The 21,756-nt window shown below is 42.7% G+C and overlaps 1 protein-coding gene and 1 long non-coding RNA gene across 9 annotated transcripts in view; one reads left to right on the top strand and one right to left on the bottom strand.

The window, feature by feature from the left end:
* greb1 (growth regulating estrogen receptor binding 1) overlaps positions 1-12,095 on the bottom strand; it is a 13,305-nt gene extending 1,210 nt beyond the window's left edge. The window contains exons 1-32 of the mRNA XM_028402411.1: positions 11,948-12,095; positions 11,723-11,830; positions 11,439-11,615; positions 11,119-11,301; positions 9,988-10,071; positions 9,691-9,813; positions 8,435-8,596; positions 8,195-8,317; positions 6,954-7,139; positions 6,709-6,845; positions 6,281-6,557; positions 6,060-6,188; positions 5,802-5,987; positions 5,496-5,693; positions 5,182-5,365; positions 4,915-5,098; positions 4,703-4,839; positions 4,252-4,603; positions 4,018-4,133; positions 3,727-3,932; positions 3,443-3,651; positions 3,054-3,274; positions 2,810-2,966; positions 2,635-2,737; positions 2,392-2,547; positions 2,150-2,286; positions 1,896-2,057; positions 1,307-1,511; positions 1,050-1,212; positions 829-947; positions 391-623; positions 54-254 (exon numbers count right to left, since the gene is read on the bottom strand). Of these exons, the coding sequence (XP_028258212.1) occupies positions 54-254; positions 391-623; positions 829-947; positions 1,050-1,212; positions 1,307-1,511; positions 1,896-2,057; positions 2,150-2,286; positions 2,392-2,547; positions 2,635-2,737; positions 2,810-2,966; positions 3,054-3,274; positions 3,443-3,651; positions 3,727-3,932; positions 4,018-4,133; positions 4,252-4,603; positions 4,703-4,839; positions 4,915-5,098; positions 5,182-5,365; positions 5,496-5,693; positions 5,802-5,987; positions 6,060-6,188; positions 6,281-6,557; positions 6,709-6,845; positions 6,954-7,139; positions 8,195-8,317; positions 8,435-8,596; positions 9,691-9,813; positions 9,988-10,071; positions 11,119-11,301; positions 11,439-11,615; positions 11,723-11,830; positions 11,948-12,095 (5,466 nt within the window). The remainder of the gene's footprint in view (positions 1-53; positions 255-390; positions 624-828; positions 948-1,049; positions 1,213-1,306; positions 1,512-1,895; positions 2,058-2,149; positions 2,287-2,391; positions 2,548-2,634; positions 2,738-2,809; positions 2,967-3,053; positions 3,275-3,442; positions 3,652-3,726; positions 3,933-4,017; positions 4,134-4,251; positions 4,604-4,702; positions 4,840-4,914; positions 5,099-5,181; positions 5,366-5,495; positions 5,694-5,801; positions 5,988-6,059; positions 6,189-6,280; positions 6,558-6,708; positions 6,846-6,953; positions 7,140-8,194; positions 8,318-8,434; positions 8,597-9,690; positions 9,814-9,987; positions 10,072-11,118; positions 11,302-11,438; positions 11,616-11,722; positions 11,831-11,947) is intronic.
* Positions 1-12,944, top strand: part of LOC114433749 (uncharacterized) — a 19,004-nt gene extending 6,060 nt beyond the window's left edge. For 2 of the 8 annotated variants that reach the window (XR_003670386.1, XR_003670393.1), the window contains 10 exons: positions 59-237; positions 455-588; positions 798-969; positions 2,661-3,889; positions 4,022-4,158; positions 4,246-5,130; positions 5,883-6,004; positions 6,702-6,777; positions 8,210-8,330; positions 8,462-9,242. This is a non-coding gene — a long non-coding RNA (uncharacterized LOC114433749). Of the gene's footprint in view, positions 1-58; positions 238-454; positions 589-797; positions 970-2,660; positions 3,890-4,021; positions 4,159-4,245; positions 5,131-5,882; positions 6,005-6,701; positions 6,778-8,209; positions 8,331-8,461; positions 9,243-11,288; positions 11,824-11,972 lie in introns of those variants that run through there. The other 6 variants (XR_003670388.1, XR_003670389.1, XR_003670390.1 and 3 more) reach the window with 6 other exon arrangements.
* Positions 12,945-21,756: the final 8,812 nt, after the last annotated feature.

Here is a 21,756-nt window from a genome sequence, read left to right on the forward strand (position 1 = left end):
TAAGTTGGAATTCATGAAACCCTGTCCATATGTCTTATGTGCTGTGTGTGTACCTCAGGACCCAGGTTCAGGTAACAGTCCACAGACAGTACAGGATGTGTGTAGTTCTTGGTGCTGAGTGGGAACAACTTCTGGCTGGTGTGCTGGAGGTATTTTTCCAGGAGGAGCTGAGCTGGTGTAGCCAAGAAAAGGTGCTTGCTGTCTGGGGCACAGATGTACTGTGAGGGGCCTACAGAGGTGGGGACATCTGTCATCTGGAAAGATAAAAAACATTTGATTCATGTAATAAATAACAATCATTGTTGTCATGTTTAGACAGAGATGTGCGACTATAATTACAGAACATTCCTTAGATGTGTCATTGTTTTATACTTTGACGGCATCTCTAACCTTTGTTTTGATAATAAATGTTCTGTATCCTCCTATGGCAATCTGCTTCTTCATGACGCTGAAGCTGTTGAACCTGCAGATGAGCAGCCCAGCACTGTGTAGCCTCAGTGTGAAGTCCAAATCGTGACAGGTGAAGCGATTCTGGTCATATTGCACATTCTGACTCCGGTCGACGTTGAGGAGGAGAAAGTCATGAAGGTGACCTCTGGAGAATGGCTCCCGCTGCTTGTTTCCTGCTCCAACAAAAAGAAAACAGCAAATAGCAACCTAATTTATTATGAACTCAGAAAGATTGTTTGCATCACTCTAAGTTCTATTCTTCTATATATTCTACATTTAGGCAATGTAACCCTAACTCATTAAGTATTAAAACAGAAACAACATTTTAATTTTGTCTTCTTTATAAGGGAAGAACATATTGATTCTTTGCTTGCTGACCTGTAAGTCCGCGGCTGCTCCATTTCCTGATACCACAAAGACCGTAGTGGGCTAAGTCTGGACAGGCCTCCATATGCTGTAAAACCTGCTTCAGTGACACAGGGTGCTCCACTGGACCACTGACAGCAGCAGAGATCATAGGTAAGACATGTTAAAGTGACTGTACTTTGTCCTTCACACTTGGTAAACTAATATCCTGTAAAACATGTGTCAGTATGTACTTGCGTGCGTCGACATCCACTGCATTCCACATAACACAGGAGTCATCAGCCAGGATGATGAAGGGCCAGACATCTCCTGCGGGGCCGCCTCCCTCCAAGCGCCGACTGCGCTCCAGCTCCAAGTTGTGATACGACAGCTCTTTAATCAGGAAGTGAGCAGCACCTGTATGGACAGGAAAAAATGATATTGATATGTCTGTATGCTGCACTGTATGTGTCAGCTTAACTGCTAAGCATATTTAGGAGCAGCATTATACCTATTCCAGCTCCATTGAAAACAGTGGGCAGCACCAGCATTATGTGATTGGGCCAGTACTTCTTATATGCAGCCATCTCGTACTCTTTGACCACCAGGATGTGCAGATGTGACGCTCCATCCATAGCATGGTACAGGTTGAACAGACCGTGCTCGTGACGACCGGTGGTTGGAGTGAAGATTGGACTCTTGATGGAGTCTGGGCTCTGAAAGAAAAAGCAAAATATCTTCTAATACACAGGCTGCAAAAAAGATTAATAAGAATAGGCCAGTTTGTTATTGCATAAGCAGACAGTCCATGACTTATTATTAGAGGTCAGTGCTGGAGTAACAACAAGATTTAGCCAGTAGCACCACCTAGTGGTACATCAGGGTATTTACCAACTTCCTTGATCTTGAGACTGATGACTGAACTTTTAAACAAACATCCACATTCCCTTATTTATTCTCAATTATATGAGACAAATGGTAATAGAAACCTTTTGGCGCAGTTAAATTAAAAGTCACCCCCCTTATTTATATAGTTCTGGTACTGACACAGCAAATTCAAGCTGAGAAAATAACTTGGTTAGTTTTACAGGTTTCAGTACCCAATCAGAAGTGAGAGGTAGCCGCATGCTCTCCAGCTGGCCTCCCGGTTGGCTGAAGCTGAAGTAGTGCTCTTTAGACTTTGGGATGATGAAGTACAGTTGAATCTCTTCCCCAAGCAGTAGATGGGTAAATGTGAAGGCATGCAGGGTTGACTCATACATCTGAATTAGGATTAGAGATGACAGTCATGTTCACATTTCAAAAGACATTTTCAGTGTTTTTTAATTTTACATATTGTACACATTGTGCTGACCTGATATCTGGGGTTGAAGCCCAAGTACTGATGACACTGTTCACAGTGATGATAAGTATTATAGGCTGCATACTTAGACAGCTTAATCCTAGATGTGCGCCTGCGTATGTACACATCCTCCTGGCGCACAGGATTTCCTAAAGAGCAGGAAAGGACAGATTAGGAGTAGCAGCAAACTGGTTTGTGTCTGAGTTAATTTTACCTTTACTTATTGATGTCATTGTGTTTTTGTAACTGCTCACCCTCAGCAAAGGGTTTATATCCAGGGCAATACACAGCGCTGATGTCGTCATATTTGGGGTCGTGGATGGTATAGTCAAACAGCATCTTCCTCACAATGTCAGGATTAGGCCAAGAAGCATTGGGTGGGTGGTACTGCACCCCCTCTGTCTGGGCATCTAATCACACAAGCCAATCTATTACACATAGCTGATCAGCATTGTGAATTCTGATGTACACCATATATTAGGAAGTTGTGTACTTACTGTAGTTGATGTCCTCTTCGTCATAGATATCCACCTCCATTAGCCTGATCAGCATCCGGGACAGAATACCAAGAAAGTGCAGGTACGCTCCTGTCTTACCCACCTGAGAGAAGGAAATTCTGTAAGTATAAAGTACAACATCAGGTTGAGTAAAAGAAAGGGAGAAAGAAAATACCTGTGGGGGTCCGCTAAGCAGAAGCCTGCGAGGGTGAAAGTTGTCACTTCGTCCTTCAGCGCGATTGCTGCTGTCCATGTGATACGAGCGAGGGACTGTCCATTGACGGTAATAAAGTGACTGCTCTGTGCATGTCATCATTTTACTCAGCAAAGGCCTGTGCACAAAAGACACAGTTTATTATTACATGCATTCTGATCATTTTTTTCTCCTGTTTTTCTTGTTCTTATCCGGTTCCTTTTACCTGAAGCTGCTTGCCCATGCAACAGACATGTGGGGCAGGAATGAAGTACACCTTGGAAGCCCGCTACTGTCACTGGCAGTGATGATGTCATAGAGAGCATGAGGCAGGAGCACAGAAGGTGGGCGACTCACTCCTCGTGCCCAGGAGCAGCTCAGATGAGGAGAGGAGGCTCGGGGGGACAAGGAGCCTGAGGATGTGGATTTGGAGTGCTGCCGACGAGACTGGGTGGGGGGCAGTGGTTGAGGTTGATGGTGGAGTGTATGAGTCTGAGAAAATGACTGCTGCTGGGGGGAAGTTTGGGTGTGAGTTTGAGGATTTGTTTGCTGATTTTGACCCTGGGGCTGTAGCTGCAGCTGAGAGATCTGCTGCGACTGGGGATAACTTTGAACTTGAGGAAGGGTCTGGTGGTGAGGTGCAGGCTGAGGATATGTGAAAAACTGAGAAGAAGGCTGTGGCTGAGTCTTTGAGGGTGATTGTATTGAGTCCGTGCTGCTTTTCTGGACATTTGGAGAGGTGGTGCTTTGAGCAGGGAAGGGATCTAGGACTCCACTGTCTTGGCAAGGCTGGAGTGGCTGGCTGGAGGAGAGAGGGGAGTCTCCTGGAAGAAGTGTTTGTAATTACCAAAAAAAATCTCATTTCAAATAACATAAAGTAATAATTTCTCTCATCTTACCATTTTCTTGACCCTCCTCTTCCTCATTGTCAGTGCTGCTGAGTTTTTCAGCATCACTTTCAAGCAAGTCACTTCCTGGTCCAGGGTTATGTGGGGGTCGTATCTCTGCCTTCACTAAATAAGCAGCAAGCCCCAGCTCTTGTTCCAGTGTGGTACGCTGGAGGTAGGAGCAGCTTATCACTCGAAGGTCACAATACTTGAGTGACCTGTGGGCAGAGTTAATGCACTGTTTAAACAACATATCATTTATTTGGTTTTGATGTTTGATTTTTATGAACTCTGTGTGCACACCTAGGCAGTGATTCTCCCAGTGGCTCAGCCCCTGACAGGATCAGGATGCAGGGAAGGGCTTCTAGCTCCAAGTAGGTACGAGGAACCCAGTTAGCATCCTGGATCTTCAACCACATCTGCAGGATGCACACACAATCACAGGTACTGTCATTTTATGTCATGTGTATAAATGTATCCATAATATCATTTATCCATGATTTTGTGATATTATTTTCTGATGAAATCCAGCTCCACCTTGATCTGATCAGTGAAGGTTTGTCCAATATTCAAAACTTGGCTGGGATTCCCCAGGATGATTTCAAAACTCTCCTCCAGTCCGAGCTGCCTTCGTACTCTGGACAGCCGTCGGTGGGCCCATGCTGCCAGTGCCAAAGAGGGGATCCGCAGAAGGACCATATGACCGTGATGAGCAGGACACTGCTGGGCGGCAGTGAGCAGGGATTGTACAATTTCGAGGGTCTCTACAGATGTGTGTTTGTGGAGATTGTGGGAGCCACTAATTTTGCCGGATGCAGCCATCAGAGCAACACAGTAATGTTGGATCAAAACTGTGGTCCGGATAACAGCACTGTGCAGCTTTGGAAACCTGGAAATGATGGACAGAATTTTTGTAAGATAAGATTTTCAAGATATAATTTAAAACGTGTTTATAACGTATGAAGATTAAACATATTGAGTGCACTACCTTTCTTCCAAGGTAGATGCCACGCTTTCAAAGGAGGAATCATAACGCATCAGAGGCAGACTGCTCCCTGAATGAGTCGACTCTAAAAGCTCCGACACGCCAAAATACCGTGTCCTCTCATGATACAGGTCCACATCCTGTACAAACAGTCAGTCAGTCATTTGTGTCTCCAGACACTACACAGTGTGTCTATCACCCATATTAAGTCTTACATTACTAAATGCAGATGGCCAGTGGATCTCATTGTAGGGGCTGATACGGGTGCACTGTGTCTGAAGAGCAAAAGGGAACGATGTGACGTGGAGGATTAGGATGTTTGCAGCATCTCTGATCTGACGAGAGTTTAACAGCTGATCCACCAGACCCAAACCACTGTCCGGGCTGTTGTAGGATGCACTGAATGAGAAGAGTGGACAGAGCCAAACAGAGTAAGCAAAAAGGCTTCACCTATTTGTTTTTGTCTTTTTTCTTATACACACCTGCTAATATCCCAGTGTGCGTGATCATGAACCAGGATGTAGAGTGTGTAGGAGTTGCTGTGGGCTTCTCGTAAGAGGTTGTCAATTCGTGCCTGAGCGCTCTGGTCCATCTTGACCACATAGTGCTCAGCCTCTCTTTGAGACACACACTCCTGGTCTAAATTCCCAAGCTCCTTCAGGACACCTGAGATATACCAAGACAAAAGTATGAGACATACAACAATATCAAAACACATTTGATATTATGCATTGTTGTTGAAACTAGAAGAAAAACTCATTAATACAACTACTGATGGAGGACCTATGAGACTCACCAGAGTTCCAGAGGTGGAGCACAGTCTGCTGAAATGTGACCTCGGAGGGTGGGACAAGGATAAGGAAGCTGACCCTGTCAAAGGAGCCGAGGTCCAGGTTCTGTGTGCTGGAGTCTGCTATAGCACAAACATGGGACAGCAGCTTTCTGGCTACTGCCAGCTGGATGGGGCGAACCTCATGCCATTCTACGGAGTAGTCTACAAAAATACAAACACATAACCACATCATACAGAAAGAGTTTTTGATATTACAGATGTTTTAAAATATTTTGAACATATTCTGATAAAAGAAGATGCAATGTCTACCTGAGCATGTGTCTTTGGGACTTTGGGCTGCCTCTTTGGGGCTGAGTGAGTCTTTTGAACACTGTGTGTGTGTGTCTTTAGGGCTGTGTGTGTGTTTAAGGTTCCTCTCTTCAGCTGATTCCTGACTGCTGGAGGACTCGTTGCTGTCTACGCTGGCACTGTCCAGAAGGGAATCCATATCACCATCTGACAGAAAGACATGTGTAAGTAAATTATGACTTAAATACACATTAGCAATCCACAAACGTTTGGACTCACCTTGCCCAAGGGCATTGCAATAGTGGATAAGTTCTTGGGCAACACCAGTGGAGAGCTGGTGGTTGATTTCTTTCAGACCCTCACTGGGAGAATACATATTCTCTGCCAAGGCACGACACTGATGATTACCTGCAATGCAAACCCACAAATACACTGCATTATTTAAATACTCAAGACAACTCCACTAGATATACATATACATATAGAAACACAGCACCCACCTGTAACTACCACACAGGACTGTGTCTCCTGTCCTGGTGCAGTGACTATAATGACCACATAGTTGGTGTTTCCAAGCTTTCCTTCCATTAGCCTGCTGAATGTTTGCTGCAGACCTTGAGCCAGAGATCCGACTTCTTCCCCTAACACTACCACACCTTCTCCACAGGATGATGCAGCCAGCTGGGCGAGCCAAGGCAGCTGGCTGGGGGTCAGGGGTTGTTGGTTTTGGGGAGGTAAAGAGAAATGCTGTGGGAGCCCAGGCAGGGTAGAGGGGGGCTGGAGACAGAGCAAAAATTGTGTTATCTCATGTAATGAGACACCAAGATTTCCTGTGGCATTTAAAATTTGCACATAAATCTGTATCTTAACACCTTCTAAATCTATTTTTTCATTTGTGTTTTTTTTATTTTGCTTTGCCAGGTCTGACCTCTATGCCATAGTGTCTCCCTTGGACTCCTGGTGTTTGTGGCTGCTGGTACTGTCTGATCTCGCTGAGGTGAGACTCCCTCCATGACCTCATGAATATCTGCTCCAAGTCCTCAATCAGGGGCACCTGGTCAGGGCCTTGGGAAAAACAATACAGTTAATGTGGTGTAATGACTTCTTTGTCTTTGACAAAGAAGTACACCTATGTAAGAGTGATTCTGGAGCGATTCAAGTTTTTACACTGACCAAGCTGAACAAGGTAATAGACGGTGAGCAGAATCTGCATCTCAGTGGACAGTGGCTGAATGGGTGACGGCCCGTAGTGCTGGTAGACTCTGGGGAGTGTTTGTGAGCTCAGGTAACAACTCTGAAGCAGAGAACTGACAAGCACTTCACTCACATTTCCAGTCAGCTGGGGAAGAGGCCCGTGACCTGTATAAAGAAGAATTCCACATATGAAAATTGAAAATATGCAGAGGTGAAGCAGAGTAACTTTGACTTCAGGCCCCCTTTGGCTCTGGTGGTAAATGTGGCCTATAAGGTCAAGCTGATTCTCTTCTTGGGCAACAAAAACGTCTGCTACTAGAAAAGTGAGCCACTTCAGGATGTGTTCTTAAATCAGATATACTGTATATCTGATTTGTGGCCATGTGACATGAATGAGAACAGCCATTTCAGAATCGGTGCAGTTTTCTGCTAATACGCACTGCCCCAACTCAATGTGGTGTCTAACTTGTAAACAATGAGCGAAAGTAGCACAGCAGTGCCAACAACAGCCCATACAAACAGCAAAGGCTTTGGACATACAGCTCAACAATTTGCCGTCCTCTGGAGCACTTCATCCGAACCTGTGTGCATTTGTGTCCCTCACAAATCTTCTTAAAAGACAACCGTCAAGATGGGCAAATCTGATATGCATAATGTCGTGTAAATGTAATCATAGATGTTTTATTATAGCATTTTCTTTATGTTGTTGAAGTCTAAACCAACAGTTATTGTCCAGGATCAGATGGTGGGAAAAAGCATTTCTACCTATTCCCAAAGCAGATGGATAAGTAGTAGGAATGGGAGTAGTGTGATTGAAGGCACAAAGCAAGCAGAAAGAAATGCACAGGAAATGTTAGATGGTTGGTTGGCGAGGTGAAGGAAAGATGTTTTTAGAAAGAATCAAAAACAAAAAGATGAGTTGACAAGTAACACAAAAGGGGTGAAAAGGGTGGAGGTTAGGGCACTGAAAGGCTGAGAAATACCCTTGGGTGCTGGCTGACCTCTAACCTGTGAGGGAAGGCTGGCTGAAAAAACCATCTGTTAGGCTGGAACTGGAAAACTCACCTGGGCACATGCTTGAGAAAGTTCAGTAAGGACATGTGGGTGGAAACTGATCAGTCTGTCAGGGGTACAGTCTTGTAAAATTCAATAGCCACCCAACAGTGTGGGTCTCTGCTTTTTTGTCTTTTTTGTCTAATAAATCAATAGAATCTTCTAACCTTTGAATATGACAGGTTGCAGTCTGCAGGTGTGCAGCAGCTGATCAGGCACTGTCACAGGCTGTCCAGGAGGAGAAACAGGAGTTGAGGACCCCTGCATTGAAGTCTGCATTGCTGTGGTCTCTGAATACAGTAGGTAAAGGAGCACATTAAATTTAAAAATCTTGTCGATACACTTAGCAAAAATATGTGCTTTACTTGATCATTTACCTCTATTTATGTCTATTCTTCTGTTTGTACCTGACGTGACTCCATTTGTGATGACAGAGGGCACTGGTAATGTTGATAAGGCTAATGAAGTTGGTGGTACCTTCACATTACTCTCTGGCAGACTGTTCGCACATGACTCAGGCGACCAGCCTTTGTGCCTCTTTTTTGGAGGGGCTGCATTTGCATGTGGCCCTGGAAGGTAAAAAATAACAATATTAAACAATGTATTAGGATAAACATTGGTATTATGTTAAAGCATGCTTGTTATATGCACACTAACTGTCTAGTACAGTTACTTTTACATCATTACTTTCCTAGATTTTATTATTCTGATTAAGATTTTTATTCTTAAAAGCCACCTTATTCATTCAAATACCATATAAATCAACAAAACTAAATGACTTCTGTGGATATAGAGTTGTATATTAGCCATGCATGAATCTGTCTTTTCCTCTCATGTCTCTGTTAAAATGCATCTGTAAAGAAGACACATAAAAGGTCCACTTGTTAAAAGGGCCATGAAGAAAACAACATGAACAGGAAGGAAGTTTTTCATTCAGAGAGACAGCAGAGAAAAAGATGAGACGAAGAGGAGATTTTACAGCCCTCTTTATAGAGGTGACAGACTCAATGAGAAAGACTGAAACAGACAGAGGAGAAAAAAGGGAGGAAGAAGTTTACTGCCCCAAGTGTTGGCAAATGAAAGCAGGGAAAACAAAGGACAACCCCCAACACATAATGCAGCTGGCTGGCTCCTGTTTAGCAGGGGTGTTATCACACACACACACACAGGGTGCTGGTGGCAGCAGCTCTCCCTTTCAGAGGTGTTAAGAAATCAAAGGGGGTGGGGGCTTAATGACAACTCGCTCAAACTGACATGTTAACATGCAAAGTACACTGTTGCCCATAAAGTTGGAATAAAAATGTTTCACCTTTTCTCATGAAATGTTTGTGAAATTATGATTTACTCTTTTTACTTTTTTTCTCAAAATATCATCTTGATTAATAGAGCTCAATCTCTTTCAAACATATCACAGTAAAAATTAAAATAGGAGTAAAAAGAGGAATGTGTCTAAAAACAATTTTTTACAACCTTATGGGCAACATTGTAGAAACCAAAAAAAGATTTAGGTAACAAAAACACATATCGGAAATCCTTCAAGTACATTACATCAATTACAATTATCCAATAACCAATTAATGGTTGTGAACGTTTCACTTATACTGTCAACCTTCACGTGGTTATAAACTAGACAGCTGAAGTCACCAGTGTGTACTGTCTGTACCTGTAGCTGAGGGTCTGCCAGGCCCTGACTGATTTAATGGTGGTTGGGCAATGGCGGGAACAGCATGGTTGCCATTTATCAGCACATGGGGGACATCTGCTATTTGTGGCTCCACATGTGATCCTGTCAGACACATAATGTCAAAAATTAGCTTAATTTTAAAAATATTAATTATGAATCTGTTTGTTGCTGGAAAGAAACATCAACATATTTCTGTGCTATCAAACAAGTTTAGTCTGTGTAAGACTTCTTTCTTTGTTATTGTTTGTGCATTTCTTTTTCTACCTGTGAAGCTGCCAGGTGTGTGTGATGGATGGGTCAATGCCAGATTTGGTGGCTGTTCGTCTGAGGTCAAGTGGCCCATCTGTCTGATCCTGCCATCTGAAACACACAATACATTAGATGTTCATATTGACAAAAATGCAGTAGCCATGTTTTTGTAGTGACCTATCAGTACTGCATTCACATGTTTGCAAGCTTGAGGGTAAACTAAGAAAGGTAAACAAGCACTAACTGCTAAGTGTTTGAAAGTGAGGTCTACGGCCTGGATCCTTGGGAGACAGGTTTTTGTCTGGTTTTCTCAAAGCTGTGCAGTACAAGTGGAATACCAAGGGAAAGTGGGTGACTGGTATGAAGGGAATTCAAGACTGACTGCCTGTTACAAGGGTCTAGGAGACATGGATGTAACTTTTTGTAAAAGGCTTATTCTTTGAGCATGCCAGACTCATTATCACATTGCATGATTGATTAAAAAAAAGAAACATGGCAGGTAATATTGTAACCACAGATAATGAAACAATACTGTATTAAGAAATAGTAACTGTACAACGTTAGTATTCATTAACACAGGCTTTTGCACCATGTGATGTGTTTTTACACAATCAGTCTGATGGGTTCCCTTAAGGCTGTGGACTCTGTGTACACTCAGTAGTTTCACCTTTCACCCGTTCTTAAGTCTTCATTATGTGTCCATCTGGCAAGCTTCCCACATCTCCTTTATTTCAGCTTTTAAATATTGAAACAAACTAAAACATGCATACGTATAAGGGCATTTACTTTACATTAGCAGTCTTATCTCGTTGTTAGATTGATAGGCAGTATGTTCATTCAATCAATTATCTATGTGCAAGTGATAAACAACAGCAAATTGTTACCTAACAGCAATTCTGAGGTGCTACATTGACAATTACATTCACTAAAATTGGAACAAGTATAGAATTTTTACACACTACACTCATATGTATGTACAGTCTAATGGACTAGTGACCAGGTAGATGTACAGTACATTTTATGTATTTATGTAATAAACCTTGAATTTAAAAATGCGTGTATGAGGCCACATTTTAGACAAAAAAAATCAGCACCTTAGTGGTGATTTACTGTATATGTAACTGCTAAGTGCATTAAAGCCTTGTAGCTACCACTTACCAATTCCCCTCCAGCAGATGGGAGCCCCTTTAACAAGCACACCTTGGTTATTTCTGTACAGATGGTACTTCAAGTGCTTCTGTTTCTTAGGCTGCGTGCTGATCTTCAGGTTAATGTGACTGGCGAACTCTGTGAAATAGCGGAAACCTTTCTCTCCACATCCCATACAGATCCCTGAGAAGCCTGGAGGGAGCGCATATCATGAGATGTATGATTACAGGAGGACATGTTTTGCACCTGGATAATGTCAGAACTGCATTGCAACAGCAAGTATGATTCTTCAGCCTTGAAAGCTGACATTTTAAAATGCTGACACTTACCCAGCAGTGCGTTGCGACCCTGTTCGTCTGGCAAAAAGCGACAGTCGACGGCACAGACCAACACATTCTCAGTATTAGAGGGGGACTTGACTCCAACCAACACAAACCCAGGTGGCACTTCCAAGGGATCTGAAGTGATTGAGGACAAACGCAGGTCCCTGCCTGCCTGACAAAAGCCTGAATGGAGGAAAAGACGAGGACAGAACAGTTGTTTCATGAAATGACTTGGTGGGACTAATGAGATATATCACAAAGATGAGATGTTTATTTGTACATGTGCATACCATCTGTGGTGCAGCATCCCTCAGGTGGAGGCTTCATCTGGTAGGGTATTGGAGGACTATTTGACTCCGAGCCATCTTCATCATCTTCATCCTCATTCTCTGCACGGCCTGTTGGAAACGATGAACAAAAAAGCATTTGTGTGCCTTAGTGGGTGTGAAGGATGCTGACCTTTGGATTTAGTGTGAGAACTCACATCCTTTGTCTTGTGCACCCATTTAACTCACCATCATGTGGCTGCTCTGTCTCAAGGTACAGCTGTGAGAAGACAGGTCGAGGCACTACAGTGTTCGACCGCAGTGATGCTTCAATGGAGTTATGGAGGACCTCCTCAAAGCGCGTGGTCCGCAGCTGGCCCGCATAAGAGTTCCCCATCAGTGTCCTGCAAACATACTGCAAGTTAGTGTTACACATTGAAAGCTTTCTCCGAGCTGATAAGTTTGCTTCTGTTTGCCATCATACAAATATTAATACTGCTTGTGTAGTCACATATGAAAAACAAGCACGTACAGGGTGGAAAAAACTGTGAAGATTAAATGCACTGCTTAGTATTGTCAACACTGATAGACACACACACACACACACACACACACACAACACTAAAACCAGCTCACACAGAAACACACCACCCACTTGAACAGTGTTACGGTGGATGGCATCTATCCAGACAGCTTGCTATAAAATCATCTGCACTGACAGTCAGGACAGTCTGACCTAGGCACAACTCCCTCTTTCTGTTTTTCCACTTTCTCTCCCACTGCAGCTCTCACTTGCTTTAGTTTTTCCGCTGATTCACCTCCCCCTCTGACTAAAAAGATGAGAAAATTTAACGTTTTTTAAAAAAATGCTTTAACCACCAATACAAACTATAAGAAAACATAAGGACTTCTAAAGATAACTTCTATCTTTAAAAAATGTGCTGCACTGTGAACAAACTAGGTCAGCAAGGAGGGAAGTACCAAGGTTGGATTGTAAACACCACTTAATCCCCCATCTGACTGTCCATATGCTGGCTCCGGCACACAAACACACTACACAAACCTGCAAAACCTGGTAGCATGAGACTCATTGACCAGTCAAACGAGGAGCCACTCAGATTACAGACTTTAATCCAGCATGTAATAGACTCTACACTACAGCAGTAGTACACTACAGATCAGAATCTTTGGTGGAAATCCAAATCAAAGACAATATAAATCCAATAAAACCAATTTAGTTTTATTTCAAATATAAAGTTGTGCATTTTATAATACGTTAACCCATGGCAGCAAAAATAATTCATTCATGACTTAATGGAAAGTTTAGGAGAGACATCCCATGCTTTTGCAAGCCATCCAAGGAAAAGAAAGATACTCACATCCTGCTCAGGAAAAAAATGTACTTATGAGATTTAGGAAAAACCATGATGGCTATTTCCTCACAGTTCCAAAGAAAAAAGGTTAAACAAAGGCCTGACTAACCAAACCAACCATCTTAACATGCTTAAAGGAACCAAAATGACTCACGTTCTGCTCATAATGATTTTATTGCTGTTTTTTTCACCTATATCTCTGCCAAAAGAGCACATCATCAGCTGCAGATGACAGTAAACAATTATGTCTTACAAAGAAATTGTGTTTTAAACCCACTCTTACATCTACTATCTACCCCTAAAATTCATGCTGGTAATGAACACCAAAGCAAGCACACACACACCTCAGCAGCCACCTTGTGCTTCCACACTTTCATATGTAAAGAAGCAGTGCAGACCTTTAATGCCTTGCACCACCTTGGAGAGAGACGGAAAGGGTGGAAAACAAAAAGCCCTGTCATAACACAGTCGGCACTAAGAGGAAGTAATCACACCTTCAACCAAAGAGCAGACTGATCTTTTTACAACCAGAGGAAGAGGAGACAGGGGGGAAACAGGGAGAGAAGATGAAAGCAGTGGAGGTGTATTAACCAGAATCCTATAATCAAGCGCTGTTGGTTTAAATAACAAAAAATGATAGTCTCAGTTATGCACTCTCTGAAGCTTACAAAGGAGCACTGTGCTGGGATTTGTTACTTTACATACTCATCTCTAGCTCTGATCTCTACAGCTGCTTGTGCACTATTACTGAATTTATTTGGAAGAAATATCTGCACACAAAACCCAAGAAGATGGGTAACAGATGACATGCAGCAGAGACAACAGAGATGAGCTGTGAGTGGAACTTTTAAGGCAGCTTTTGGGATCTTTTCTCCTGCCCCCCCCCCCCCTTTCTCTCCTTGACGTGGAAGTGGGAGATCCTTTCATCTCCCCCCCTCCTCCTCCTCTTGTCTTTCTGCCTCTCTTTCACCCTGGGGAGAGAGACGCTATTGTGGTGTTTTATGACCCCTCGGACTCCCTTTCCACCACCACCCTCAAACACAGAACCTCACACATCCAAACCTGTAGTTAGGATCTCCTTTATACTCTGAGCACCATGTGATCCACACACTATACTGCCACACTGATTACAGCTTTCCACTTGGTATTTTAACACTAAACATGTAACATACATTGATGCTTACTGATTATTCAACACTTTATTTATTCAATGACACATAAAGACATTTATCGTTACCTCATTAAGAAGCACTCCCTGACACTAAAGATTCATCTCAACATAGAGTTGTGGCAGTCGCCCCTGCACAAACCTTATGAACTCCTACTAATGCAAACACACATAAATGCTCAATCACTATTGCGGGCATGGATGTATTACTTTGAGGGATGTCTCATGACCGCAAGGTCAAAGGTGACTTCAGATAACAATGTTTGAGTAAGACTTTGATGTGGCCTATACTTCTAATACACACACACACACACACACACAACCATGCATGGTCTCACACACACATGCATACACATATGCACCCACACACGCTCTCCCATGGGCTTTGCCTCAGTGGACACAAAAGGCTTGTCTTGAGGGGTGAAAGGTCACCCTGGGAGAGGTCAGATAAGAACCTCGGGCTCTTTCTCTGTCAGCCAGGCTCACATACCAGTCACACACAAACACACACAGCATCCCCTCTTTTCTTTCTTTATGTTCGGTCTGACACGAGGGGCTGCAGTCCATGCACACGTTTCCAATCATGAAAATGATCTAATGACAATGTAAGTGATATTTGTGCATGTCTAAATATGTGTGTGCATGCACATAGACTGCAGCCTCTCCCGTCAGAGCGTGAGACAGGAGGACAAGGCAAAGGAATGTCAAGCAGTGTCAGCTGCTCAGTGCAGCATCTCTTTCAGCCCTAAACAGTAGCAATGAAAACCTCCAGCTCTGCAGATGCTCTGGGAGCGCTGAGCCACAGCCAAACACACATGCAAAGCTTGTAGACACACACAAGCATGCATAAGTAGCCCTTTAGATGGGTGCATCTCTGACCAGTGACCCACAGCAAATGCTTTCATTCATTGCGTTTGTTCAACAGACACTGGATCGATGGCCAGCCGGCCAACTGGCCAACTGGTCAAGCCACACTTCAGCAAGCCATTCAACAGCCACACATCTACACACTGCACCATCTCAGCTGTGCACGTATATATGCCAAAACAATCAAACAACATATTTTCTTGTAACTGTCATCTTGTCCACACGTGTCAGTGTGCATGTGCAGCACATTACCACACATGAAACAGTACATGAAAAGATAACCTCTGCTGTTGTCTCCTTAACTGCTGGAGTTAGTGTAAAGAAATAGCTGGAAGCTCCAACTCCATGAATCTCCAGTCCTTGCTTCGCTCTTTCTCTAAATGTCCTTGAGCAGTTTTGTTTCTTCTGCTCTCCCTATCTTACGTAACTCCAGGGGAACTTGTGTTGTCTACAGTCACATTACTCTGGCTGGAACCTTTGCATAGTTTAAATAACATACATCAGCTGCAGAACAACTTCCAAACTTCAAGTGGACCATAAGTAAAAAGATCCCCAAACAGTGTTTGTGTGATCTGTTGGGTATTAATCCCGAAATTAGAAGCCTCAAAGATTATGATATTTTTATTACACAAAACTGTTTTAAATACTTGCCACAAATAAATACTGCAGGATCTATGAGAGAGATTCATTTACACATTTCCAAGAACCACATTTAAACTGTATTAAATATATATGTCTATAAGCAGTCACCATTTCAAGTTAATCTGACAATGCAACCACAATCTGCAAGCTCAATTAAAAAATGAAGATAAATACTTTAAAGACATCAAATAAAGCTATAAGATGGGCTTAGATTTCACACAACATTATAGGACTAAATCTCGCAATATAGAGAGCTGTGTTTAGCACTGTGATAATAAACAGGAGTGAAGTGTTGAACAGCTGCACGGTTCATGCTGTTTCTGTCTGAAAAGCTGCGTTTTTTCCTGTTTGCTAACAGCATCAGCAACAGAAGAGGTAAAGCTGTGTTTCATCAACAGGACGCGCTTTACCTGCAGTCTGATGTAAAGACACACACATAAAACACAGCTGTTCTTACCTGTGCAGCTCAGCGGGAGAAGTCGAACAACTATTCTTCACGACAAGCCTGCGAGCTGCTCCAGCGTGCTGTCACCATGTCTCCGGCGCGAGACCCACGACGTGACTGAGTGTCGCGCGTGTCATCACCTCTGATCCTTCGCGAGGAAAGGTCCCTCCCCCCCCCTCCTCCACATGGTACGGTCCGGGCGCTGCGCTCCTCTTGCCACTTTGTGCGCTTTTACTCATTTTAACAACAACTAAATAAAAGAAGTCATGGCCCAACCTCTTATTTAAATGCACTAAAAACACAACAGTCACGTATAACTTTAATCAGACAACATTCATATTGTAATAAAATGACCCAGGCCTGGTCTTTGTTTTTAGTTCTCTATTTGTCAGAGGTTTGGGCAGGCATGAAATACGATAATGGAATCAAAGAACGGGAGCTGCAAGGATTAGTGGATTAATTGATTAGTCAATCAAAATTCATTTAGGAACTATTTCGATAACCTGTTAATCATTTGAGTTAGTTTTTAAGTATGTGTCGCTGCTCTCTGGTTCATATCTGGACATTTTAATCTGTTCTTTCTCTTTGCAAGCGCTGAAGATTTTAGCGCGTGAAGCTTTCTGTCAAATTAAAAAACAAATATATAGGCTATAACGATTTTATTTTTTAGATCAAGGAAATAATCTATTCACGAATAATACAAACATAATATTTGAAGAAGAAACAAAATTTATTTTTTTTTCTTCTCCCGCCCTAAGCATCATGCATGTCCCTTTTTAAGGCATTTTTTAATTTTCAAAATTTTAAAATTAGACCAGGTCAGAATGGAAACTTAAGCATCGTGTGGATCAGAGAAGAGAAGCTTATTTATGTTTATGATCTATCTGTTAATAAGAACACATCACAATTCTAGTTATTTATGATGCAGACAAAGTTCAGTCTGTTTTACACAATCACCAAAATTATAAATATGTTAAAATCCATATATAAAAAGATACAAAAATACATGTGTGTCACTTTATTTAAATGTTTGACAACTGACACTCACCCCTCGTAAGAAAAGACAGATGTCTAGATGTCTGTCGCCCTCTAGTGGACCATGCGTGGGCTTGCAATGAGCAAGCAGGAGAGGAGAGAGTCGTCCCGAAAAAACACAGCCCAGTGTAGAGCAGTTTCAAAGGTAGTTTTGTACATTTAGGTATCACTTTTATCCTTACCAAAAATTAACCACAACATCCAGCCACAAAACTAAGCTAAATTAAACTGAACTTAACCACGTAGGCTACAACCTAATTTCCCTATGGGGATATTAATAATAATAATAATAATAATAATAATAATAATGTTTTTGGTCATAAATATTTAGTTTGGAGTTATATTTTGACATGTCAAATAACCATCTGTTTTTCACCCATGTACGAATGACACAGCCAATTCTAAGTAAGTAAGAGTGAAACAGCACTGCCTTTGTTTCCACCATGATGGCAGAAGAGTGTGTTGCTCCCTGTGGAAACCCACCTACACAGCAGCACAAATGGTCATTTTTTAATCCCATGCCTCTCCTGTCTTCCAGGCAATCTGTCATGCTGATGGGAGCAGAAAAGACACCTTTCAACCCCTCAGTGGTAAATGTCCCTGCAGCCACAACAGACCAACCAAATGTGAGTATGACAGCATTAAGTTTATGTCACATGGTGTGAACGTGGATTTAATTTCCCCTTCTGTCATGTTGACTGTTGAAAGATGGATACTACTAAACAAAACCACGCTGTTAATATCTCAATATAATAATAAAAATAAATACTTATAATATTATATATTAGAACATTTATGATGCAAAATTTCCATCAATCCCCAGCATCAAAATAAATAAAAAAATAATAACTTCTTATATTATGATGAGGAGAGCAAGATGGCATAACATACTCAAAGCAGCAATTTTCATCCATTTGCTGAATAATTATACCCAGGGAAACTTCAATCATAGAATGCAGGGCATATTTATAAAGGGCCTAACTGTTTTCCATTGTGGGTCCTCCTTCCTAATTACAGCTTACATTTTGTCACTGGGAATCTCATACTTCATCCTTTCCACTGCCCCAACTGGGCAGTGCCAATCTGTACAGTGGCATAGCCATGCCACGCCAACACAACATCCCCTGATGGGAGAACAGGTGTTGGACAGGGTCCAGTGGAGCAGAGCGGAGCGGGCTGCCATGATATATCAGATGAACCGGCCAGCGCCGACGCCTCTGGCCCGAGGGAGGGGGACCCAGCCATTTATTAAGTGTGTGTGTGTGTAGATGTTCTGTGAGGGCAGCAGCAGTGCAACAATGAGCCCCAGCAAAACTGATTGAAACCCAAAGACCCAACAGGGAGGCAGCTAATCTGGGAAATCCCTGAACAAAAACTATATATGATGGCTTGAAGCAATTTTATAACTTAAAAAATGACATCTTGTTTTGGCATGAGACATAGAGATGTAAAACTAAAGCCTGCAGACTATCGCTTGTGTGTGTAGAAGAATGTGCTCCATTAACTATAACAGACCATGCTTTTGGTGTGTGTGTGTGTGTGTTTTGTAATAATACATCAACATATTGTTTGGGCAAATTTTGGGTAGCCTTAAAACAGATCCCCATTACTGATTTCTGTTTCCAGCCTCACAGATTAAGAAATGGGTTTATAGGGTTTTTGAGATCAGTTTCTCGAGTCCCTTTACTGCTAATTTTACAGCCAAAATGACACTGAGTATAATGATTTGCTCAGTTGCTGTGGAGCCATATTGGCCAAGGCAAGGCTTGTGGTTCCTGTTAATGGGTTGAATATAATATTTTATGTCCCGTTGCTATAGCCACGGTGCTTAACTTGTGATGTAAAAATAGTCAGGCCCATTCATTTTAGTATAAATACTTCACTTCAAGTCAAAGACTGAGCTGTATGTAAAACATGTCTATCTGAATGTGCCCCGGCAGAGGGAAAAGGTATTGCTACTTTACACATAATGACGGCCCAGGTCGTTTGGCTGAGAATAATGGTGGTATCGCTGTAAAGCATATCACTCTCATTAGGTTTTTACACACTGGTCGTGTCTAACTGGAGATGCGCTCGTCTGAATACACATGCATGCATGCACACATGGAGTGCACCCACACACGTGGCCACAAACACACACACTCATATCCATCTCCAAAGTCATTAAATCCCTTTGAAAAGAGGCCTCATTTGAGAGGAGCAATAAAATTTTTAATCATTTTATTACCAAAAGAGTATTTAACAAGTGGGTAATGAAACGCCAAAGGCAGGTTAGCTGAGTTTAACCTTCATAGAGGAAGCCATGTATCACATGCTACCCTCAGGCATGGTGGGACAGAAATGTCATCCTCCATTATCCACCATACCTGAAGTGTGGCGTTGTGCGGCTGGCAGGCAGGCGTCTCGCTCTGCAAGGCGAGGCTGACGGGAAATTAGGGAGAATTCAATTAATGGACGTTTTTTACGCACCAGGGAGAGGGCACAGCTGCACGCACACCTTAATGCGCGGTGCACACACATCGTAACGAATGTAACACACACGTATCTCAGAGCATCCCATACTGTGAGGGGCCGCTGATGGGACAGGGGTGCAGGGGAAACACATGTTCTTTTCATGGTGTACGGTCATTTTTTATACATCTTCTTCTAAACATTCTATCTTTGTCCCTCTGCAGTGAGTCTGTTCTGTTTTCTCATCTTTCTCCCTGATGTGATAGTACAGCGAGGTCGCTCCACTGCTTTCCCTCAGTGGGTCAATTAAGAAGAAAATGAGGCAGAGGGGGACACTCTCAGTCTGTCACCATAAAGGAACCATACCTACCTACCTGCTTGCCAATTGCTCATATAATATACCGTTAAGCTGTCCTGCAGTGTAAGCACAAGTATTGCTGTGTATGAATGTGTGAGGAAGGAAAGCTAAAAGGGCAGGAGCTGCTTTTCTACATTAGTTTAAAAAGGTAGTATATTTGCAGAAAAGCAATCACCAACTTTCCAAAGGTGGGGAAATACACCATTCACCTCTGATAGCATCAAATACAGGTTCATACATTACATTCTGCAATTTCTTTGACATGCAGGAATAATTTATGGCTGATAACAAAAAATACTCTATTTTCAATAACAAGCCTCTGTGGTACTTAGTGGGACTGGCCCCCAAAGTTAATTGAAAAGTGTCCTGGTTCTCATTTGCATAAGAAACACATTTAAAGGTGAAAAATTATAAATAAATATGCGGCCACCTGTGAAATATGGCTTTTGGCCTGCTGGTCATTTATAACTTTGCCTTTAATTACGTGACAGGCTGGGGTTCTGCAGCTGTAATGAGAGGCTGGAGTGATGGAGAGGAGTATGTGAGACACACAGGGCTATAGGTCATTCAGTGCATGAACAGACAAACATGCATGCAGACGCACACTGATGGACAGACGCAGGTACATGTATATTATAAATGTAGGGACACACATACCCTTACAGCTTTAAACCCACACAAGTGAACAGGCCTGGTCACACACACAACATTTGAATCAGTGTCCAGTACAACTTTATTCTCATGTTACTATTAGTTGTTACTGATGGTTGGATGGATCCAATGGAAGCAAAGATTTTCTTCTTCTTCTGACAATAAATTCATGCGTAGACGCACATTCTGAGAAAGTAGTTGTTGGTGTTTGTAAATTTGAAATCACTTCGTTGTTGTACTACAGCACAGATTTAGACTTTATTCACATGTTTTTGATAGACTACATTAGCAGCACATTTATGACAAAATACAACAATAAAGAAATTCCCACACACACAGCCTGTAACAAAAGTCAGGCGGAGAGAGACAGGTAGGCTTCACAGAACATTAGACAGATATTTAGACAAAAGACTGGATGGTGGATATGCAGCGTGTGGCAGTTCTCTCTCTGTCCCCTCCCTCCCTTCCTCCCTCCTTCTCTTTTATGCATAAAGAAAACAGCTTGCATTGCCCTGCAGGTACAACCAGAGCGCTGTGCCGCCACGCACCGCTTTCACTTTCACCTTCACTCCTTCTCCGCGGTCACTTCCCAGTAGAGCTTGCGTCGCAGCGGCAACACTTCCTGGGGTGTTCTTTCTCTCTCTCCTCATCTCTTTTTTTAAACTCTTTCCTCATCTCTGAATAGCAGTAGGGAGGGAGTGAGGGAGGCATAAGCATGCCCTGGCCCAGCCCAGTGAGTCCTATTATAAGTAGAAGAAGACGATATTTCACCATTTCACCCTCCAGAAATATTACAAGATAGACAAGCAAGCAGGGGCTAATCCCTGGGATGAAATTAGCAGTGGAGGGGTTAGCGGCAGGATGGAGGGATGATAGAAACGGGGGCGGTGGGGTGGGTAGCTGAGCCCAGCTAGAGGCAACTCGTCCACAGGGATAATTACAAGATGCTCCTGGGGTCTGTCTGTCTGTCGGCTGTGCTGGACTGGCCTTCATTTTTGATGGCTCTATTTTCAACAAGGGGGTCTACTTTTCTCCTTCAGTGTGTGTGTGCGCTGCCCTTTCTTTCCA

The sequence above is a fragment of the Parambassis ranga genome, chromosome 3 (genome assembly GCF_900634625.1).
Source record: "Parambassis ranga chromosome 3, fParRan2.1, whole genome shotgun sequence".
Lineage (NCBI taxonomy): Eukaryota > Metazoa > Chordata > Actinopteri > Ambassidae > Parambassis > Parambassis ranga.